General features: G+C 50.3%; 1 protein-coding gene across 1 annotated transcript; it reads right to left on the bottom strand.

The window, feature by feature from the left end:
• Positions 1-1,006: 1,006 nt before the first annotated feature.
• Positions 1,007-9,851, bottom strand: LOC123346035 (killer cell lectin-like receptor subfamily F member 1). Its single transcript, XM_044983234.1, has 6 exons — positions 9,767-9,851; positions 7,338-7,436; positions 5,961-6,110; positions 4,959-5,113; positions 3,474-3,586; positions 1,007-2,105 (listed from the first exon to the last, which is right to left on the bottom strand). The coding sequence occupies exons 1-6, from the start codon at positions 9,849-9,851 to the stop codon at positions 1,982-1,984; spliced, it is 726 nt and encodes a 241-aa protein (XP_044839169.1). The 3' UTR covers positions 1,007-1,981.
• Between the last annotated feature and the right edge of the window lie 10,319 nt (positions 9,852-20,170).

Raw genomic sequence — 20,170 nt, 5'->3', positions numbered from 1 at the left:
CTTCCCTGAAATCCTCACCCCAACTCCACCCCCTCCCTGCCCCCAGGGGGTGAGGGCAGGGAGTTGGGATGAGGGGTGGGGCAGGGGATTGGGGCACAGGAGAGGTGCGGCAGGGGGCTCAGGGCAGTGGGTAGGGGTGCAGGGTGCGTCAGGGGGTTCAGGGCAGGGAGTCGGGTGCAGCAGGTGGCTCAGGGCAGTGGATTGGGGTGCAGAATGGGTGTGGGGTGCAGAAGGGGGCTCAGGGCAGTGGGTCGGGGTGCGGCAGGGAGTCAGGGTGCAGGGTGCAGCAAGGGGCTCAGGGCAGGGGGTTCAACTCCAGGCGGGGTTCGGGGGGCGGGATCTGACCCGGCACGCACCAGGGGCAGGGCAGGCTTCCTACCTACCTGCCCTGCCCCTGCCCCACTCCAGGAAGTAGCTGGAACATGGGAGAGGAGAGGTGCGGGGGCGGGGGTGTTGCTGTTGCTTCAGGAACTGCCCCCAGCAGTTCCCAGTGGCCACGGTTCCCCGTTCTTGGCCAATGGGAGATGCTGGGGGCGGTGCCTGAAGCAACAGCAACACCAGGGGTGGCTCCAGGCCCCAGCACCCCAAGCGCGTGCTTGGGGCCGCACGCCACGGGGGGACGCTCTGCCGGTTGCCGGGAGGGCGGCAGGCGGCTCCAGTGGACCTCCCGCAGGCGTGCCTGCAGAGGGTCCGCTGGTCTCGCGGGACTGGCGACCGGCAAAGCGCCCCCCGTGGCCTGCCGCCGTGCTTGGGGTGGCAAAATGTCTAGAGCCGCCCCTGAGCAACACCCACCTCTGTGCCTCTCCTCCCCCAGGTTCTGTTGGCTTCTTGGAGTGGCGTGGGGGCAGGGCAGGCAGGCAGGGAGCCTGCCCTGCTCCCAGTGCGTGTCGGGCCAGACCCGCTTTAGGTAAACACTGGGGGAGGGCCGCGAGGAGCTCACGGGCCGCAGAAAATAACCTCGCTGCGTGTTTGAGACCCCTGAACTAGACCGACAAAGTCTGGGAGAGGAAACTCAGGCACAGGGAGGGCAAGTGATTTGTCAAAAGTCACAGAACAGGTCAGATCCAGGAATAAACCCAGGTGCCCTGAATCCCAAGCCAGGGTTCTAGCTGATCTGTGGCCCATCAACAATAAACACACTCAGCTTTTGCACAGTTCAACAGAAATCTTTACTCTCTGTGTGATGATAGCCAGCAATAGGCATAAGCAGACTAAGCAATTGCCTAGGGGCCCGAGCAGCTCAAGGGGGCCCCTATTCACTTTTTATTATAAGAACTTGTGGTAGTATTGAGGGGGAGTAATGTTCCTACTTAGGGCCCCAAATGACCCCTGCTGATCCCTAGCTCTGATCTAGAGCTTTTCTGTCTCATTACCCCATTTCACAGATGGAGAAGCTGAACCACAAAGGGTGCCTACACTGCAGTTAGACACCTGTGGCTGGCCTGGGTCAGCTGATGTGGCCTTGGGCTAAGGGGCTGTTTAATTGCAGTGCAGCTGTTCAGGCTCCGGCAGGAGTCTGAACTCTGGGACACCAGGAAGTTGGAGTCACTGGGCCCAGCTCGGCCACTGGATCTTTGCTGATTTACATGACCCAGGGCAGACTCTTCTCTCCTGGTCCTGCGGGGTGAGGGATACATTTCCCTCTGGCTGTGCAGAGCCTGATACTCTACGGCCCCAAGCCCAACCCCCTGCAGCGCTCTCCAGCCCCTGCTGGAATATGTGAAGCCAGAGCCTGGAATCGCTCTTCTCTAGGCTGAGGTAGGACTGGGAGTCAGGATACCTGGGTTCTATTCCCAGCTCTGGGAGAGGGAGAGGTGGAGGGGCTAGTGGGTTAGAGGAATGGGGGCTGGGAGTCAGGGGTCCTGGGTTCCATGTCCCACTTTACCACCAACTCTGTAATCTTGGGCAGGTCAGTGTCGGTTTCCCCAGGTGAGACATGGGGCTAACAGTGCCGCACTCTGAGGTCTCCTTTGTATCTTGTTCAGAGCGGGACGGCATCTTGCTGGCAAATTGACTGAAATGCAGAGCTGCAGGTGTCAGAATGAATCTGATTCCCCTTCACCGCCCCACAGCTGTTCCCCTCAGCCGGGCCTGACACCGGGAACCTGCAGGACAAAGGAGAGGACCCCTGTCAGCGCGTGTGGGTCCATCACAGTCAGTCGGTAGCAGCTCTTCCTCCTTCTAACAGGATCCATGACTCCTCTCCTCCAGCTCTGCCCTGGGGGCTGCCCCTTATACACCACTGTCAGGGCCCTGGCCAGGGTCTCTAACAGCCTCTCCCTGCCCAGACCCCAGGGACCTGCTCCAGCCTCATCTGCCCTGCTGCATTAGAACCTGTCTTCTTCTGCTCCGCGTCCCCTCCTCACTGGGCTGTGCGGATGCTGTCCATCCTGGTTCCCTCCTGCCTCTCTGGCTGCTCTGTGTCTTCCCCTCCTCCCCTACCCCACTCTCCAAGGGATCCCCAGGGCTCTGGCCTTGCCCCTTTGCTCTTCTCACTCCACACCCTCTGTCATAAACAGATAGTCAGTGAACCTGGCTAACACCTGACCAGAGGACCAATCAGGGGACAAGACACTTTAAAATCTCGGTGGAGGGAAGTCTTTGTTTGTGCTTTTTGTGTTGTGTTCCATTCTCTCTTGGGATTAAAAGAAGCCAGACGCACATCCAGGCTCTCCAAGCTTCCTGAAATAGTCTCTTCTATTCAATATAGTGAGTATTAGTTAAAAAGGGGGATTAGTCTTTGGTTACTTTCTGTATTTGCAAATGTGTGTTTGCTGGAACAATATTTTATTTCTGTTTGCTGTTACCTGTGTTTATGCTGGGGGGAGGGGGGGAGAGGAGTCCCTCTAGTTTTTAGGCTAGTCCCTGTAATATTTTTCATCCTGGTGTTACAGAGATAGTGTTTACTTTCTTTTCTTTCTTTTCATAAAATCTTTTCTTTTTAAGAACCTGATTGATTTTTTCCCCCTTGTTTGAGACCCCAAGGGATTAGTTTGACTCACCAGGGACAGGTGGGGGGAAGAGAGGAGGGGGGAAGCTGAATCCCTCTTTGTTTTAGATTCAAGGAGTTTGAATCAAGTTGGTCTCTCCAGACGACCGAGGGAGGGAAAGTGGGGGAAAGGTGGGGGAATGGTTTATTTCCCTTTGTGTTAAGACCCAAGGATTTCCCAGGGAAGGTTTGGGAGGAACAGAAAGTGTACCAAAACACTATATTTTTGGTTGGTGGCAGCGCTATCAGATCTAAGCTAGGATTTAAGCTTAGAAGGGTACATGCAGGTTCTCATCTTTTGGACGCTAAAGTTCAAAGTGGGGAATAAACCTATGACACCCTCCTTTGTGGGGAGTCTCATCATCACCTTACACTGATCACACAATCCCCAAACTTCTGACCTTCCCCCCAAGCATCCCTTCTCCTCCCCACATTTCTCATGGCCCCTTCTGCCCAAAGAGGGGAGGGAAAGTGAATCACTCACTGGGTCTGATCCAGCTGGGAGCCGTCCGCCCAGGTCCAGGCCTTCTCCAGGGAAGGGATGGACAGTCCGATCCAGAACAGAGATGTGCCTTGTGTCAGGTCCTTTATGAACTCCTGCAGTGAGGGAGTGACAGGCAGCTGGTGATTATAACACTCTCTTACCCCTGGGGGAATTCTGTGCCACTGAGCAATGCAGAATTTGCGCAAAAATTAATGGGATTTCTAGCCTGTGAAAGGAACAGCTGGGGTTTTAAGCTGCAAGTGCAGCTTGTCCGCCAGATCTCTGCAAGCTGCCTAAATCAACAATTAGGGTGAGAATTTGCTACTCATTTCCAATTTCTTTAGTACATTAAGCTTAGATTGTGTTTTGTTTTATTTGCTAGGCAATCTGCTTTGATCTGTTTGCTACCCCTTATAGTCAGGGCCGGTGCAAGGATGTTTCGCACCCTAGGCGAAACTTCCACCTTGCGCCCTCCCCCGCATCCGCCCTGAGGCGCCCCCTTGCGGCAGCTCCCTCCGCCTAAATGCTGGCGGCGACCGGGGCAGCTGAAGATCCGGCCTCTGCGGTCGCTGCCGAAGAAAATGGCGTCCCCCAAATCCTAGTGTCCTAGGCGACCGCCTAGGTCGCCTAAATGGTTGCACCGGCCCTGCTTATAGTCACTTAACATCTATCTTTTGTAGTTAATAAACTTGCTTTTGTTTTGTCTAAAACCAGTGGGTGGAAATCATAACTTGGGGCAGAAAGTTGTGTATGTTCCTTTACACATGGAGGGAGGGGGTGAAAATCATTAGCTTATGCTGTGCCGTTCTCGGTGCAGTGCAAGACGGTATAATTTTCAGTTTACCCCACAAAGGGGGGTGCACTTGAGTAACTGGGCAGTTCCTTAGCTGAGCCGTCCCATGCAGAACTGATCTCAGCAGCTGTGTGTGAAGCCGCATCTGGGAGTGTCCCAATCTGTATGTGTGCTGGTAAAGGGCAGTCTGAAGCCTGGGAAAGGCCTGTCACAGCAGTGCAGTGTCGAGGATGCCCAGGCTGGTGGGTCAAGTGGGCTCAATGGTACCCTAGTTCCAGGTGGCACCTCGAGGGGGGTGGGGGACCCATCACAAGGGGTTTGTTTAACTCTCTACTCCTGGGAGAAATTTTGTGTGTGTCTCTATTGTTATAGACATACTTGCTGACAGGTATTTTGAAATAAATTACCAAAATATTTGAAACTGGCCAGATTATACTATGTTATTTTGGCTTAAAGCAGCCTTTGTCCCCCCACCCTGATCCTGGGGCTAGTGATTTAGGCTGGGATTGTCAAAGCCACCTAGGGGGATTGAACACCCTGTTATTAACAATTAATGGGAACAAGGTGTCCAAATCCCCATAGCAGCTGTGAAACTCCCAGCCTTAAAGTGTATCTAACAAACCCCTTGAACTCTGCACCCAGGGCCCAGCCCTGCAGGGGCAGCTCCAGCAGGAAGGTATCATCCCCTTTACCAGTTCCTCAGGGTCCCGGATCACCAGCAGCTGGGAGCCCCTCGCTGAGCAGTCGGCGCGGCTCTCGCTCCATATTTTATTTTCTCTGGAGACCCAGTAGCACTTGTTCCCGTCCAGCCGCCAGTCCGTGGGGCAGAGTTTGCACCTGGAGCCCCCTGGACAGAGACAAGCATCATTAATGCTCTCAGCCCTCTGGGCCTCGTTCCCAGATACTCCCTTCCTGCAACTGGGGCAGGGATGGGGTTAAAATGGTTTTGAATCCCCTTTGTGCTCCCTGAAATCTGGGGCTAGAATGGGCCCTGCCTGGCTCTTGGTGTCAGTTAGAGCAGCCTTGGGGCTGCTCTCCCTTATCCATTGCTCCCACATGGGCCCTGGGGAGGAAAGGAGTGCAGGGCCCTTACCTTAGCTCCAGACCAGCCGGAGAGACCCCCTCCCCCAGGACAGGGGAGATTGTCAGGGGCCTATGGACCCACTTTAAGGCCCCTTTACACTGCCAGAGTGGCCTACAGGTATCTTGCAGTAACTGGGGGGAAGAGGGGGTGTTAAACTGGGAACAGGAGGGAAGGCTGGGACCCAGCGGTGATGGGGAATGGATGGGGAGATAGGAGTCAGGTGTGGGACAATGGGAGAGGAAATAGGGCCCAGATGTCAGGGAATGGGAGGGGTTGGCACCATAAGACAAGCTCACTAATGGGATGGGATGTGACACCTCCACACTGAAAATAATTAGACAGCTTTGTATTAATTATTAAAATCTTCATGGGTGGATATTACCCTGAATGGCCATTAGATGTCGCTGCTCCACACAGTCTCAGCAGAGGCCCCAGTTCCAGTCCCAGTTAAGGCGGGTACATTCGAGGGGCTGGTGGCTAGAGAGGTGCAGCCAGCAGGGGGCGGCGTGTCCCTGCTCTGCAGGATCCCCATGGCCTGGGACGGCAACTGGGTTTCCACGGGCAGTGCCAGGGGTGGAGGGCGTCTCAGAGACACACAAGCTGGGGTTACCTGCTGGGCTGGGCAGGGCCGGGGGGCACAGCTGGGATCGGAAACGCTCTAGGCAGGTGCTGCATTCTGCTGTGCTGGGGTCTCTGCTCCCGGCTCTGTCGCTCCCAGGGGCTGCCGGGGTCTGTCCCTTCTCAGATACCAAGTGGGAAACTGCAAAGCAGCGTAAGTGGGAGTGAGGACGACCAGTCAGTTACGGGCGGTTGGTGGAAGGACCAGCAGAGTCCTGTGGAGACATAGTGCCTGGCCCAAAGCCCATTCAGCCCCATCACCACTGACTCAAGTGGGCTTTGAAGCAGCCCCAAAGGGCCACGGTATAAAAAACTGGCTGGGATTGAAAATCTGTGGGAGCTGGTGCCTAAATCCATTGGGCCCCTTTGCAAACCCAGTCAGTGTTTATATCTAAGTTTCCCATCCCCCTTCACCAGAATGGAAGAGTGAGGCAGGGCAGGACTGTTATCCCCATGGCACAGGTGGAGAAACTGAGGCACAGCGTGCCTCGAGGTGGCAAGGAACAGCTTCAGTTCCAGGCTGGGGACGGGCCACCTGAGCTTCCCTCTTGGGCTGAAAGTTCAATACAGTGTAGCCCTCGTGGTCCTGCGTGGTGCCCCAGCGAGAGGAGGGGCCAGGAGCCGTGTGGGCTGGGGGGTGAGATCACACAGGAAGCTGAGACGCTGGGCTGCAACCGTGTGGACGTCTGGGCAGCAGCTAGAGCATCCGGTGTCAGGGGCTCTTTGCTGCTACAGAAGTTGGTTCCGTCATGAAAGCGCTCCCAGCCCCTGATGGGCGCCCCTCCCCCTTCAATGCTGCCACCTGATACCAAGGTGAGGGGTGCAGCCTGTCTGATGCCCCTGTCACTTCCTGTCTGTGTCCCTCACCCACATTCCCTGTGATGCAGGGGAGGATCATGGAGACAGATTGTTTGAAATTTTGAATTTTCAGAATTTAGAGGGTTTTTTTTAATTTTGAAAAGAGGGTGCCAAGGTGTTTTTAATATATATATATATATATATATATATATATATATATATATATATATATATATATATATTATATATAAAATTTTCCCTAATTTTTATCCAGTTCTAGTGTATCTCTGGATCTATCTTCTCTCTCTCACACACACCCTATCCCCTCACATCCTTATTAATCTATCTACACACACACATCATGTATTTATTCTCTCACACACTCATCAATATATCTATATATCTATACACCCACGTGCACACACACACTCTCTTTCTGTTTCAGTCAAGCTGTCAGCAACTTCAGGTTGTTTGTCTACAATGGAAGTGAACTCTGCAATGGGGGAGCAAGAGAATCCATACTACACACTTATGCAAATACACAAATAAACACCCAGTTTTTGGCACTTACCCCAAATCCCCAGCGCTATGACAACTGCCAGCAAAGCGATGATCACAACCCAGGCAACCCACTGAGCGAGTCGGTGCCATGGCGGGTGCTGAGGAGGACCTGGAGTTGACAGTTGGTAAAACACAATCCGAATCGAGCACAAGACTAATTATTATTTGAAAAGGCAACACAGCTCCAGGCTTCCAGTGAGGCCAGGCACTCGTCTGCCTCTCTTCTCTCCACTGACAGTCAGATTTAGAGTGGGTCAAAGCTTTTCATCCATACATTTTTCAATTACATTTTGCTACTTTTTTCTTTAACTCGGAACTTGTGTGAAAACAGGTTGATTTTTCCCAAAATGTTCCAGTTTTCGAACCTTTTTTTTTTGTTATGAAAATGCCTTTTTGTGGTTCTATTGGTCACGGTGGTGACCCATTTTGACTTATAATTTCCTTTTCCATTTCCATTTCCAAAGCCTGGGGGTATTTTCTTTGCCAGGTTGGCCTGGGCAGCTTAGGAACAAGAGGGATTTTTCAGCACTGAAAACCTGTTTCCTGATGTTTTACGCTCTTGGAAATGAAAAATGTTGGGCTGGGAACCAGTGTGCTCAGCAGGATTCGCTCCTGGGGCCGGACAGTCACTCCCAGCCCTGCAGGGATCAGGGGTGAAATTCTACAGCCCTGGGGTGCAAGAGCTCAGGAGAAACCCTCTGTCCTGTGCCCGGCTCCGGGAGGGGAGTCTAGTGGTTAGAGCGGGGGGGGGGGGGCTGGGAACCAGGACTCCTGGGTTCTCTCCCCACCGAGGCAGGGGAGTGGGGTCTAGTAGTTAGAGCGGAGGGGGCCAGGCTTCCTGGGTTCTCTCCCCAGCGAGGGGAGGGGAGCAGGGTCTAGTGGTTGCGGGGGGCAGGACTCCTCGGGTCTCTCCCCGGGAAGGGGAGAGGAACGGGGGCTGGTGGTTATGGTGGGGGGGGGCAGGAGTCAGACTCCTGGGCTCTCTCCCCAACGAGGGGAGGGCGGTGGGGTCTAGTGGTTGGGGGGGCAGGACTCCTGGTTCTCTCCCCAGCGAGGAGAGGGGGGTGGGGTCTAGTGGTTAGAGCGGAGGGGGAGACTGGGGGCCAGGACTCCTGGGTTCTCTCCCCAGCGAGGGGAGGGGAGCGGGGTCTAGTGGTTGGGGGGGGGCAGGACTCCTGGGTTCTCTCCCCAGCGAGGGGAGGGGAGCGGGTCTAGTGGTTGGGGGGGGGCAGGACTCCTGGGTTCTCTCCCCAGCGAGGAGAGCGGTGGCCGTTGTTACCCCTCCCCCCGGTGGCGCAGCAGCGGGGGGGCTGAACGGTCCCGTCCCCCTGAACGTTCGGAGCCGCCCTCGGACCGTTAACGGCCGCTCTGCCCGCGCGCTCCTCGCCCCTCGCCCCCCGCGCCCCGCCCTCGGGGAAAAGCGCGCGCAGGCTGCTCGCCGGGCCGGAGGCCGGGACTGAGGCGCCGGCTGGCGGCAGCCCCGCCCCCTCCCCGTGGCTGCGTCGGCGGCTCCTCCTACCTCCATCCCCCAATGAGACCCGGTAGGTGCCGGCAACGCCTCAGCCCGCGGGGGGGACTGGGCTGGGGGTGTTTTGGCGCCACCCGCGGCACGGCCACAGATCGGGTTCCGCCCCCCAGGCTTTGCTGTCCACTCGCCCCGCCCTGATACGGCCCTAGGCGGGGGGCTGGGAGCCCGGACTCCTGGGTTCTCTCCCTAGCTCTAGGAGGGGAGTAGGGTCTAGTGGTTAGAACGGGGGGGGGGTTGGTCCCTGGCTCTGGGGTGGGGGTGGGATGTGTTGGATTGGGGCAGGGGGATCCCTGGCTCTGGGGTGGGGGGCGGGGGGCATTGGATTGGGGAAGGGAGGGCTGGGGAGGGGGGTCCCTGGCTGTGGGGGAGGGGTGGGTGCATTGGGTTAGAGGAGGGGGGTCCCTGGCTCTGAGGTGGGGGGTGCATTGGGTTAGAGCTGGGAAGTGGGTGTTACACCTGGCTTCTCTCCCCTCCCGTGGGCGGGACGTGGGGGCTGTTGGTTCGATCTGGAGGTCGGGACCTGGGGGTTCCAGTCTCAGCTCCATGAGGACTGTGGGATGCGGGGCTGGCAGAAGAAAGGAAGGGATTCTGGGAAACAGGATTCCTGGGTTCTTTTCTTAGCCGTGCCACTGATTTGCTGCATGTCCATGGGCGAGACGCTCCCCCCATCTGGGCCTCAATTTTCCTGTTGCCCCCACCTCGGAGATCCTGGGATGCAAAGCTCCCGCAGGCGCTCTCAGTCGTGTGTGCAGATGCTGAAGGATCAGGCCCCGTATCTTTCCCTCCTGTGTGCACAGCTAATCCTGCCCTGGTCCAACCCAGACTCTACCCCAGCCCCGGCCATGCTGTGTGCCCTTCCTGCTGCTGGGACGGGGAGCCGGAAGGTGAGAAGCGGGGTTTGAAATCAATACCTTGGATCCTGTCCGAGGACGGGACCACTGAGCCTCTCCCCTTGGGCCGCAGGTTCAGCACAGTGTAGCCCTCCTCGTCCTCCATCAGCGCGGGTATTGTTCCTCAGAGAGAGGAGGCAGCGACAATGCAGCAGGGAGCCCCGTGGGGAGGGGTGTGTGAGACCTCACAGGAAGCTGAGACACTGGCCTGCAGCCGTGTGGGTACAAGGTGATGGTCAGAGCTTCCGGCCTGAGGGGCTCTTTGCAGCTGCAGAAGGTGCCTCAAGTCACACAAGGACTCATCCGAGCCAGTAACTGGTGCAGCCTACAGCCACCCTGATATCAGGATGAGGGGCACAGTCTGTCAGTGTAGGGGCTTTAGCCTGCCCCTGTCACTGTAGCATCTGCGTGCCAGTGTTGAAACTCATTTAGATGAAAAAGGTGCATGCCTCAGTTTCCCCCACTGGCTTCGAAGGGGTTCAGTTTCCCTTTGGGACATAGAGGCCGTGGACCTGTCTGAGTCCCCATAGCAATGCACTGTCCAGAACTTTCCCCATATGGATGGAGAGCCAATGGAAGAGTCAACGATTAACTCAACAACTGGCAGTCCAAGCAATCAGCACAGACAGAAGCAAAGACATCTGAGGTGTCTTTTCCTGGAAACACAAATGGGACTGCCCAGCATGGAGAGAGCGGAAGCCCAGGCAGCTTTGGGGTAGGTGATTCTGCCAGCACAGACAACGAGCTGAGCTTGGCTTTCTCAGACTAACCTAATGGCCCTCAAATGCTGTGTCCCAGTTGGTTAGTCAGTGTCAGCTTGATTTGGAAAGGTGGCTGCATCTCTCCCTCAAGGGGTGAAGTCTTTACCAGGCATCTGAACTCACTGGATCCACTGGGGAGCCACAGTGTGAATGTGGGGGTGCTGGATTCCCAAGGCCCAGTGTCGGAGTCACGGGGCTGTGTGGCTTGCCCGTGGGAAAGTGAAGCACAATAAAGGGGGCACTTCCAGAGAGACTGGGAAAACTTCCAGGCAGAGCACAGCCTGTAAATCCGTGACAGCCTCCCAGATGGTAACATACTGAGGGAGAGATCAGCACCCCCACATGGTGAAACTGAGGCATGGAGTGATGAAGTGACTCACCGAAGGCCACATAAGAAGTCAGAAGCAGAGCCAGGTCTCAAGGCCTAGTCCACAAAGACAGCCTTTTTTTCCCCATAGGATCACTTTAGATCTCCTTCTCCAGTAATCCCCCCCCCCAGCAGATCAATCCCCTGTTGCACAGGAAACGTACAGCTATGAAGGTCATTGCTCTGGGATGTTTTATAGCCACCACACAGTATAATTGCCCCCTTCCAGTCAGATGGATCTATCCCTCTGTGCATAAATCAGGAGCCAGATGGATTTTTCACATGCTTTTTATTTATTCACACACATTACTGTAATAGCACAGTTGAATGGGGCATGTGGGGATTGAACCCACGATCTCTGGATCTAAAATACACAGATTATCAGTGCTTGAGCTATACAGCTAAGTCTGTTAGCGGTTTTGGCTTTGTTTCTAAGAGAGAGCTAAAGCATGTTAGCACAGATTGCACTATCAAGCAAGCTGCTGATTTTGAAAAAGAAGCACCAGACTGAATGTTTACAGATGTAGCTGGGCAGAAAATGGATTTGATTTCCATGGAAAATTTGGATTTGCCCAAAAGCCATGAACTGAAAACTTTTCCGTTGCAAAAAACTGAAAAGGTTCAGCCCAAACCCAACAATTGTTCAGCCCTGAACTGCTGAAATCTGACGAATTTGGAGATTAAGTGACAATTTTTCTATAGCTCAGATTCCCAATGAAAACTCACATTTTTTGAGAAAACCGACTCTTTCTGCATAGGACTGGTACAAACTGATCCCTCAAGACGGGTTTTTTTGATGGAAAATTGGTTTTACCGTTTAACCAATTTTCCTTGAAAAGTATTGGACTTAACATGGAAAAGTTGAAGTTTTCTTTAAAAAAATCCCTAAAGGCCCAATGTGACAGGGTTCCCGGAGTGCAGCCAAGACTGTGGGACCCTTGAGCGTTTCCCTCTCACACTATGAAGATGTTGCTATGCCACAAACCTCTGGCAGGTGCTGCAATGACATGGACATCCACAGGCAGGGACACACCCAACTGAGTTACATGGATGATCTCCCAGCCACTCATGAACCAACAATAGGGAAGCTCCAGCACCCCCATCTTGCACCCCAGAACTATACTCTCTTGCCTTGGTCAGAAGCCTGGCCAGTGTAAGTTCATTATCCATCCACCCCTCCCTCGATGTAGAGCGGACACACACTAGCCTTTGTAACCCAAGCTGATATTTTCCACGCACTTCAACCAAAATACACAGTTTTAAGTAAAATAGAAAACAGATTTATTAACTACAGAAAGATCAATTTTGGATTATTATAAGTAGCAAGTGTAGAGATTAAAGTTGGTTATCTAAGAAACAAAAATAAATTTGTAATCTGAGTTCTACAAACTAAACATGATTTGAATCAAGCAGTAGCTCACCCTGACTGATGGTACAAACAGGTCACAGATCTTCAATACAGAGGCTGCAACTGCCTGGGACCATGCTCCCCTGGTTTAAAGTCTTTGTCCTCCAGACGTGTTTCCAGGTGTTGAGTTGTGGGGGCAGTGAGGCCAAGTCATGATGTCACTTCCCCTCTTTTATAGTTTTCTTCCAGCTTGCTGGAAAAATCTATGCTTGTAACGTGGGGGTCCATTCCCATTGGTCAAGCAGTCTCCATTGTCTACATGCTGTCTCTGAGAAGTCTTCTGGGATGGTTGTTGGGAGAGTGGATTCCCTTTAATGGGCCACCAGCACATCTGGCTACTCCATTGTTGAACCTGAAAGGCTGTTTGTAGGTGTTCCCAACCTCACGACATATTACAGTAACACACACTCAGCAATGCGTCATAATGTCACATACAATCCAACAGGATATTAATGTCAAACAGATCAAGTCTTTTAAAATGATACATCACAAGGCATACTTTGTACAAAACATATCGTAATTGTATGACAGTGGTGAATATGGGGGTTCAGGGTGCTACTTGGAGGTACAGGGTGCCATACCCAACAACCATAATACTTTGAGTCTGAAGTGGCCTCATGGGAGTTCAGTGACACCGAGGCAGAGTAGTAATGGGCAGAGGGCAGCACTTGGCCATCCCAGGATGTGGCTGGGTCTCAAATGCCGTGGCCACAATAGATCACTTTAAAAACCAAGATTTATACGTTTAGGTCCCAGTTTTAAGCACTATTGTGATCCATAAAACCTGTGGTCAGCTGCTGCCCAGCCCTGGAGACATCTAAAATAATGCAGCGCCAAAATATTTGCTCCGAAAGCTTCCTAAGTGCATTTTTTGAGGCCTCTGGAGATGTGGATTTCTGCCTCACTATAGGTGCTCAGATACCTTTCTCCCATGTAAGCCTCAGTGTAATCCAGTAACACTAAGAACATAGGCATTCCTCCAGCTACCCCAACAGGTGTGCTCCAACCACACATAACTCCAAACAAAACGGCTCGGCTGGGCTAGAGGAGAGCTTTTTCCTAACTTTTAGCCCCGTGGTTAGCACGCTCACCCAGGGCATGGGAAAACCCCAGTTCAATTCCCCTTTCTGCCTGATGAGAAAAATAGGTTTGAAGAGGGGTCCCACACATCTCAGGTGGGTGCCCTAAATTCTCATTTACAGAGTGATTCTCACTCTTTCTCTGTCCCACTTAATATTTAATTAAAATGGAACAGCTTCAAGAAGAGAGAGCCCATTATCAGAACATCTCATTGTCCAATGTAAGTAACTGCTCATTCTTGTACCTCATGGGGCTAATCAGAACTAAAGGGCTTGTCTGCACTTGAAACACTACAATGGAATCTCTTTACCTCTTCTGTGTAGACACGATTTACGCCTGTGGGAGGGATTCTCCTATCGGTGTAGGTAAACGCCCTCCCTGAGAAGTGGTAACTAGGTCAACAGAAGAATTCCTCAGTCGCCCTGGTGCTGTCTACTTGGGGACATAGGTTGGCTTAACTAGGCCGATCAGGAGTGTGGATTTTTCACATGTCTGAGTGACTTAGTTATGATGACCTAATTTTCTAGAGCAGACCAGGACTTAGGTATTACATAAAATAAGGAAGTGTGGTAGAATCATGCCTGGAGTGAAGTACTATTCCATGAGAATATTCACATGCCCATTTTCAGGATGAACACACTGTAACGGGTTCGATCACAGAGACTGCCCTCGAGACTGCCCTCGAGACTGTCACTGGGAGGAGTGGTTGATACGCTGGAGGGTAGGGATAGGATACAGAGGGACCTAGACAAATTAGAGGATTGGGCCAAAAGAAATAAGGTTCAACAAGGACAAGTGCAGAGTCCTGCACTTACGACGGAAGAATCCCATGCACTGCTACAGACTAGGGACCGAATGGCTGGGCAGCAGTTCTGCAGAAAAGGACCTAGGGGTTACGGTGGACGAAAAGCTGAATATGAGTCAACAGTGTGCCCTTGTTGCCAAGAAGGCTAATGGCATTTTGGGTTGTATAAGTAGGGGCATTTTCAGCAGATCGAGGGATGTGATCATTCCCCTCTACTCAGCACTGGTGAGGCCTCATTTGGAGTACCGTGTCCAGTTTTGGGCCCCACACTACAAGAAGGATGTGGATAAATTGGAGAGAGTCCAGCGGAGGGCAACAAAAATGATTAGGGGGCTGGAGCACATGACTTATGAGGAGAGGCTGAGGGAACTGGGATTGTTTAGTCTGCAGAAGAGAAGAATGAGGGGGGATTTGATAGCTGCTTTCAACTACCTGAAAGGGGGTTCCAAAGAGGATGGATCTAGACTGTTCTCAGTGGTAGAAGATGACAGAACAAGGAGTAATGGTCTCAAGTTGCAGAGGGGGAGGTTTAGGTTGGACATTAGGAAAAACTTTTTCACTAGTAGGGTGGTGAAGAACTGGAATGGGTTACCTAGGTAGGTAGTGGAATCTCCTTCCTTAGAGGTTTTTAAGGTCAGGCTTGACAAAGCCCTGGCTGGGATGGTTTAGTTGGGTTTGGTCCTGCTTTGAGCAGGGGGTTGGACTAGATGACCTCCTGAGGTCCCTTCCAACCCTGAGATTCTATGATTCTATGATTCGATGAGCTGGGATACCACTGAGAACAAGCCTCCTGCCAGAACAAGAGCCTCTCTACTCCTGTCTTGCTGAGTTAGACACACCAATCGACTCCAGCACACACCCAGAGGTTGGGCCATATCGCTCTGCAGTTCACTGAAACTGAGATTCACTCAGCCCAGGAACTTCTCAGTTAACCGGGACTTTTCCAGCACCCAGTGTTCAGCCTTTCTGGGAGCCAGAACCCAAGATAAATCCGTTTTACTCTGTATAAAGCTTATACAGGATAAATTCATGAATTGTACACCCTCTATAACACTAATAGAGAGAGATACACAGCTGTTTGCTCCCCCAGGTATTAATCACTTACTCTGGGTTTACTAATAAACAAAAGTGATTTTATTAAGTATAAAAAGTAGGATTTAAGTGGTTTCAGGTAATAACAGACGGAACAAAGTAAGTCACCAAGCAAAATAAAGCAAAAACACGCAAGTCTAAGCCTAATACAGTAAGAAACTGATGACAGGTAATATCCCACCCTCAAAGATGTTCCAATAAGCTTCTTTCACAGACTAGTATCAGAGGGGTAGCTGTTAGTCTGGATCTGTAAAAGCAGCAAAGAATCCTGTGGCACCTTATAGACTAACTGACGTTTTGCAGCATGAGCTTTCGTGGGTGAATACCCACTTTGTCGGATGCAAGTAGTGGAAATTTCCAGGGGCAGGTTTATATATGCAAGCAAGAAGCAAGCTAGAGATAACGAGGTTATCTTTCACAGACTAGACTCCTTCCTAGTCAGGGCCAAATCCTCTCCCCTGGTACAGTCCTTGTTAGTCCCAGCAGACATCTCAGATGATAAGCAGGGTTTTTTTCATGACTGGCAGCCTTTGTCCTGCTCCACCCCCTTTTATCTCTTTGGCACAAGATGGGAATCTTTTGTCTCTTTGGGTCCCCACCCCTCGTTCTAAATGGAAAAGTACCAGATTTAAGATGGATTTCATTATCAGGTGACATGGTCACATGTCACTTTAAGACCCCTACTCTCCATTTTCCATAGGCTGGCCCACACATACACAGGAAGGCTTTCAAGTAACTATGGCCATTTACAACATATTGTTTCTGGAGCACCCTTAATGGCATCCACTTAATATGTTTACATCAATGATACAGGTTTATATCTTAGGCCTGGTCTACACTAAGAAGGGGGCTCGAACTAGGGTATGCAAATTCAGCTACGTGAATAGCGTAGCTGAATTCGAAGTACCCTAGTTCGAACTACTCACCCGTCCAGACGCCGCGGTATCGAAGTCCGTGGCTCCAAGGTCGACTCCACCACCGCCGTTTGCAGTGGTGGAGTTCCAGAGTCGACCGGAGCGCGCAGGGAGTTCGAACTACCGCGTCTAGATTAGACGCAATAGTTCGAACTCCGAGAAGTCGAACTCTCCACGTCGACCCGCGCGGTAAGTGTAGACCTACCCTTATTCTCCTAACTCCAGAAATAGAAACAATACATGGAAACAAATGGGATGAACACACTTAGTAGATTACAAGTTTTCTAATGACACCATACAAGTGGTATTTAGCGTAAAGCATATTCCAGTTATGGCCTATTCATAAGCATATTTCCATAAAGCATATGGAGTGCAACGTCACACACACCCTCAAAACAAATCCCACAGTGGCAGAGAAATGGCTTATTTCACCCTCATGTACTTCAGCAATATCTGAAAATGTTTTAGTCACATTTTCTTTGAAAAGACATCACGCAGAGGGCCCTGCCTAGAGCAAAATATTTGCTCTCATTTGTTCAGTGACACAAATATTGCTTCCCGATCTGATTCCTGAGCCCTCAATTGAACCCGTGACCAACAGCAAGAATTTGTGGGGTATCTACATTTGCATTCAGCCTCATGTGAGTGCACCCAACATGTCAATCAACCTGAGTGATGACATGACCAACAATTCTAGTCTAGTCATGGCCTAGGATTAAAACCATCAGCACATGCCTGGCTTTGTTTATTTGCATTGTCAGAAACATGTTTAGAAAAGTGTAACTGATTGGAGTTAGTTTTAGAATAAGCTGTTCTCTCAGCCTTCTCTATTCCATAGCAAAATATCATGGTTTACAACTAATAAACAAGATAAAAGCAATTCATTGAAATTAAGCAATATTGAATTATTTTCATCTATTCCTTTATTGATAGGATGCTACAGAACAATTTTTTTTCTCTTTATAAAAAATCCAAATCCAAAAAATCCAAATCCAGTACTGGTGTTGATTGGTGTAGCTCTATTGACTTCAATGGAAATAGACCAATTTACACCAGCTAAGGATCTGTCCCAGTGAAGGAGATTAGCAGTGCAGTTTCTAATTCCCTACTCAGGGCATGTCTATACTTATGACTAAATCGGCACAGCTGCGATCAATGCAGCAGTGTCGATTTAGCGGGTCCGGTGAAGACCCACTAAGTCGATAGCAGAGCACTCTCCCATTGACATCTGTGCTCCAGCTCCTCGAGAAGCATAAGGTATGTCGGCGGGAGACCATCCCCCATTGACACAGTGTGGTGTAGAAACCGCTGTAAGTCGACCTAACTCACGTCGCCTTCAGTAACTCACATCACCTTACATAACTGAAGAAGCATAATTTAGCTCGATTACAGCTTTAGTATAGACCAGCCCTCAGTGTCCAGTGCAGTTGTGCTTTCCCTAAATATCCATGAAGCAATTAAAGTTCAACTTTATGAACCCAGTTAACCCTTTCCTGCTCCTGCTGTTGTTCTTGCTGATTCTGCAGCTGAAGTTGCCCCCATGACAGATCACTAGCCCCATGGATGTTCTTTGCTGCTTTCACAGCAGATTTCATAGCGGTGTCGATCCAGGCATGAGGCTGAGCTGTGTGTTCTCCTGCAAAGTGGTTCCTTCCTTCATTCTGAAACAAAGGCCCAGAATAGTCAACAAACTGGTAGGGGGTGAATGAGGCATACGCTCCCATGGAATGTTTGTCCAGGTTCCATCTCTGTATCACGTATTTATCACAGACAAACTGGAGATAGCCCTTAGATACCTTGTGGATTTCTTCCAGGTCGTCCAGCACCACATCGATGCACTTCTCGTCACTCAGGAGAACAAAGAATTCACCGTCATCGTTCCATGTGTAGGAAGCCACAATCACCCCCACCCCATTAGAGACGTTGTGGTTGGGATAGTAGATGAATCTGGAAGGGCGATCCGTGACTGACGGCCCGCCTCGAATCCCGTCCTTCTCCCAGAACTTTTCGGTACAGGCCAAGACAATCTTGGTGGCGCTGGAATAGTGAATGGAGCGCAGGGCATGGGTCTTACTGGAAGAAAGCAGTGGCATAAATTTGATAAGTCTTGTGGCTTTTGCTGTGGCTGTGACAAGAACATAGTCAGCGATCACTAAGGAGGGGCTCAGTGTGTCGGGTGCACGGTAAAACCTTGTTTTCCGACCTTGTTATCATTGGATATATAAGAGAGGTATGCTGTGAATCAGGAGAGGTTAGAGCTCTTCCAAAACTCCTGGGATTTGTTCAGCATTTACCATTCTTATCTCTGGACAGTCTCATTCACCAGATACATTTCCAGTCCTTTCTTCAATCCTGCTAAACTCTTACCCTCAAATATGTTGTGTGATCATGATTTAAAACTTTAAAAATAGAACCGTAAGGATCCCATGTGATCCATCCACTGACTTGTGTAACAAACCAACAGAATTCTCCAGTGTACTGTCTAACCGGGCATTGGCTTGGAGAAAAATATTGAGACAGTTATTTATGCTATGGAATTTTCAGAATTGCTGGAATATTAACGGAGATGTTAGAGTTTTAGATCCACTCTCAAACCCATGAAATGCCATAGACACTAAGCATGGATTGTTATTTACACTTTCAAGTCCTTGTCCTGTTTAAAAAAAAAAAAAGTATATTTAGCCTGGGTAGAATTTGCTTTTTATTTGTTTATAATTTCAAGGGATCATTGTAATCATTTTTTTTCTATTTTCATCCATTTAAATGTTCACCATTGCACAAAACAATGTGTTTTAAAATTTTTAAAAAATATTTATATTGATTTAAATGTTCACCATTGTGGGAAATTATGCGGGGTGGGTCAAACAAAATTTGCGGGGGGGGGAGACAATAACTATTTAATGACAGTAGATGTTGAGATTGAAAAAGTTAATGCTTTATAACCATTAAAACACAAACTGTCAACATCATATGATAGGGTGACCAGCTAGGAAGTGTGAAAAATCGGGATGGGGGGTAACAGACCCTTATAGAAGACACAGCACCCCAATATCGGGATTGTCCCGATAAAATCAGAACAGCTGGTCACCCTAATATGTCAAGATTTTAGCCTTAAATCAAATTCTAATCCAATGCTGAAGCACCATTTTTCTGACTTTGCCTGTCTATAAATGTCTGCTTTCATTATCATTGATGGAAATATTTTTTCATCGCTTTGTGTGTGTGGTGAAATCAATAGTTACTGATAAATTATCTAATCTTCCTAACTCAAAATGTTACACACTTATCCAGTATGCAGTACCGGCAAGAGATTTTTAGCGGGTACGGGGTACCAGAAAGACTTGGGGAGGCTAGCCCCACCTCCTCAGGAGGGCGAGGTGGGGCTGCACTCTGCTCTTTAAAGGAGCAGAATGTGGCTATGGAGGACATTCATTCTTTAAATGGCTTTAACAGCACAATACATATTCTAACAAATTTAAACAAAGCTTTTGTGCTGTTATGTTGGTCAGGAGTCCTCAAAAGGGGAGGGATGGGGAGGATGGAAAGTGTTTAAACACTGTTTTTTATTCTGTTTCTCCCCATTGGTCTGAATTATCCATGACATCCATACTGCATTACATCAAGTCCAAATCATTAGAGGAATGCCTCTGCTTGCACTGACCAGAGGATGTTTGGATTCTGATGTCAGCACAGTTCTGCAGCCTGACAGGTATCAGGTGTTGGCCCCAGTGTACATAGATTCTTCTTTGCAGTCAAACTAGTCTAACATGCATTTTGTTAACTGGAACTGGAGCAGCAAAACAAAGAAAACAAATGCCTCATTTTCCAGCTTTGTGGGTGAGAGAACTATCAGTGAAGATTATAATGGCGGACACTGAAGGCCTTAAATCAGCTGCCTCAGGAATCTGCCAAGAACTTTGCTGAAAATATGTTTCTCATCTTAGCAATGGAGCTAAGACTTATCATACATCTGCCCACCTTTATTCAAATGAAGCTCC

This window comes from Mauremys mutica, chromosome 12, assembly GCF_020497125.1.
Source record: "Mauremys mutica isolate MM-2020 ecotype Southern chromosome 12, ASM2049712v1, whole genome shotgun sequence".
Classification (NCBI taxonomy): Eukaryota; Metazoa; Chordata; order Testudines; family Geoemydidae; genus Mauremys; species Mauremys mutica.
This window is presented reverse-complemented; position numbering and strand designations above follow the sequence as displayed.

Coding starts and splice junctions, on each gene's coding strand:
- LOC123346035 (XM_044983234.1), bottom strand. CDS start 9,851: ATGGAGGACGAGGAGGGCTACACTGTGCTGAACCTGCGGCCCAAGGGG. Junction 6,111..7,337: donor CATAGCGCTGGGGATTTGGG/GTAAGTGCCAAA, acceptor GCTGCTTTGCAG/TTTCCCACTTGGTATCTGAG. Junction 3,587..4,958: donor TCCGGGACCCTGAGGAACTG/GTAAAGGGGATG, acceptor CCCTCACTGCAG/GAGTTCATAAAGGACCTGAC.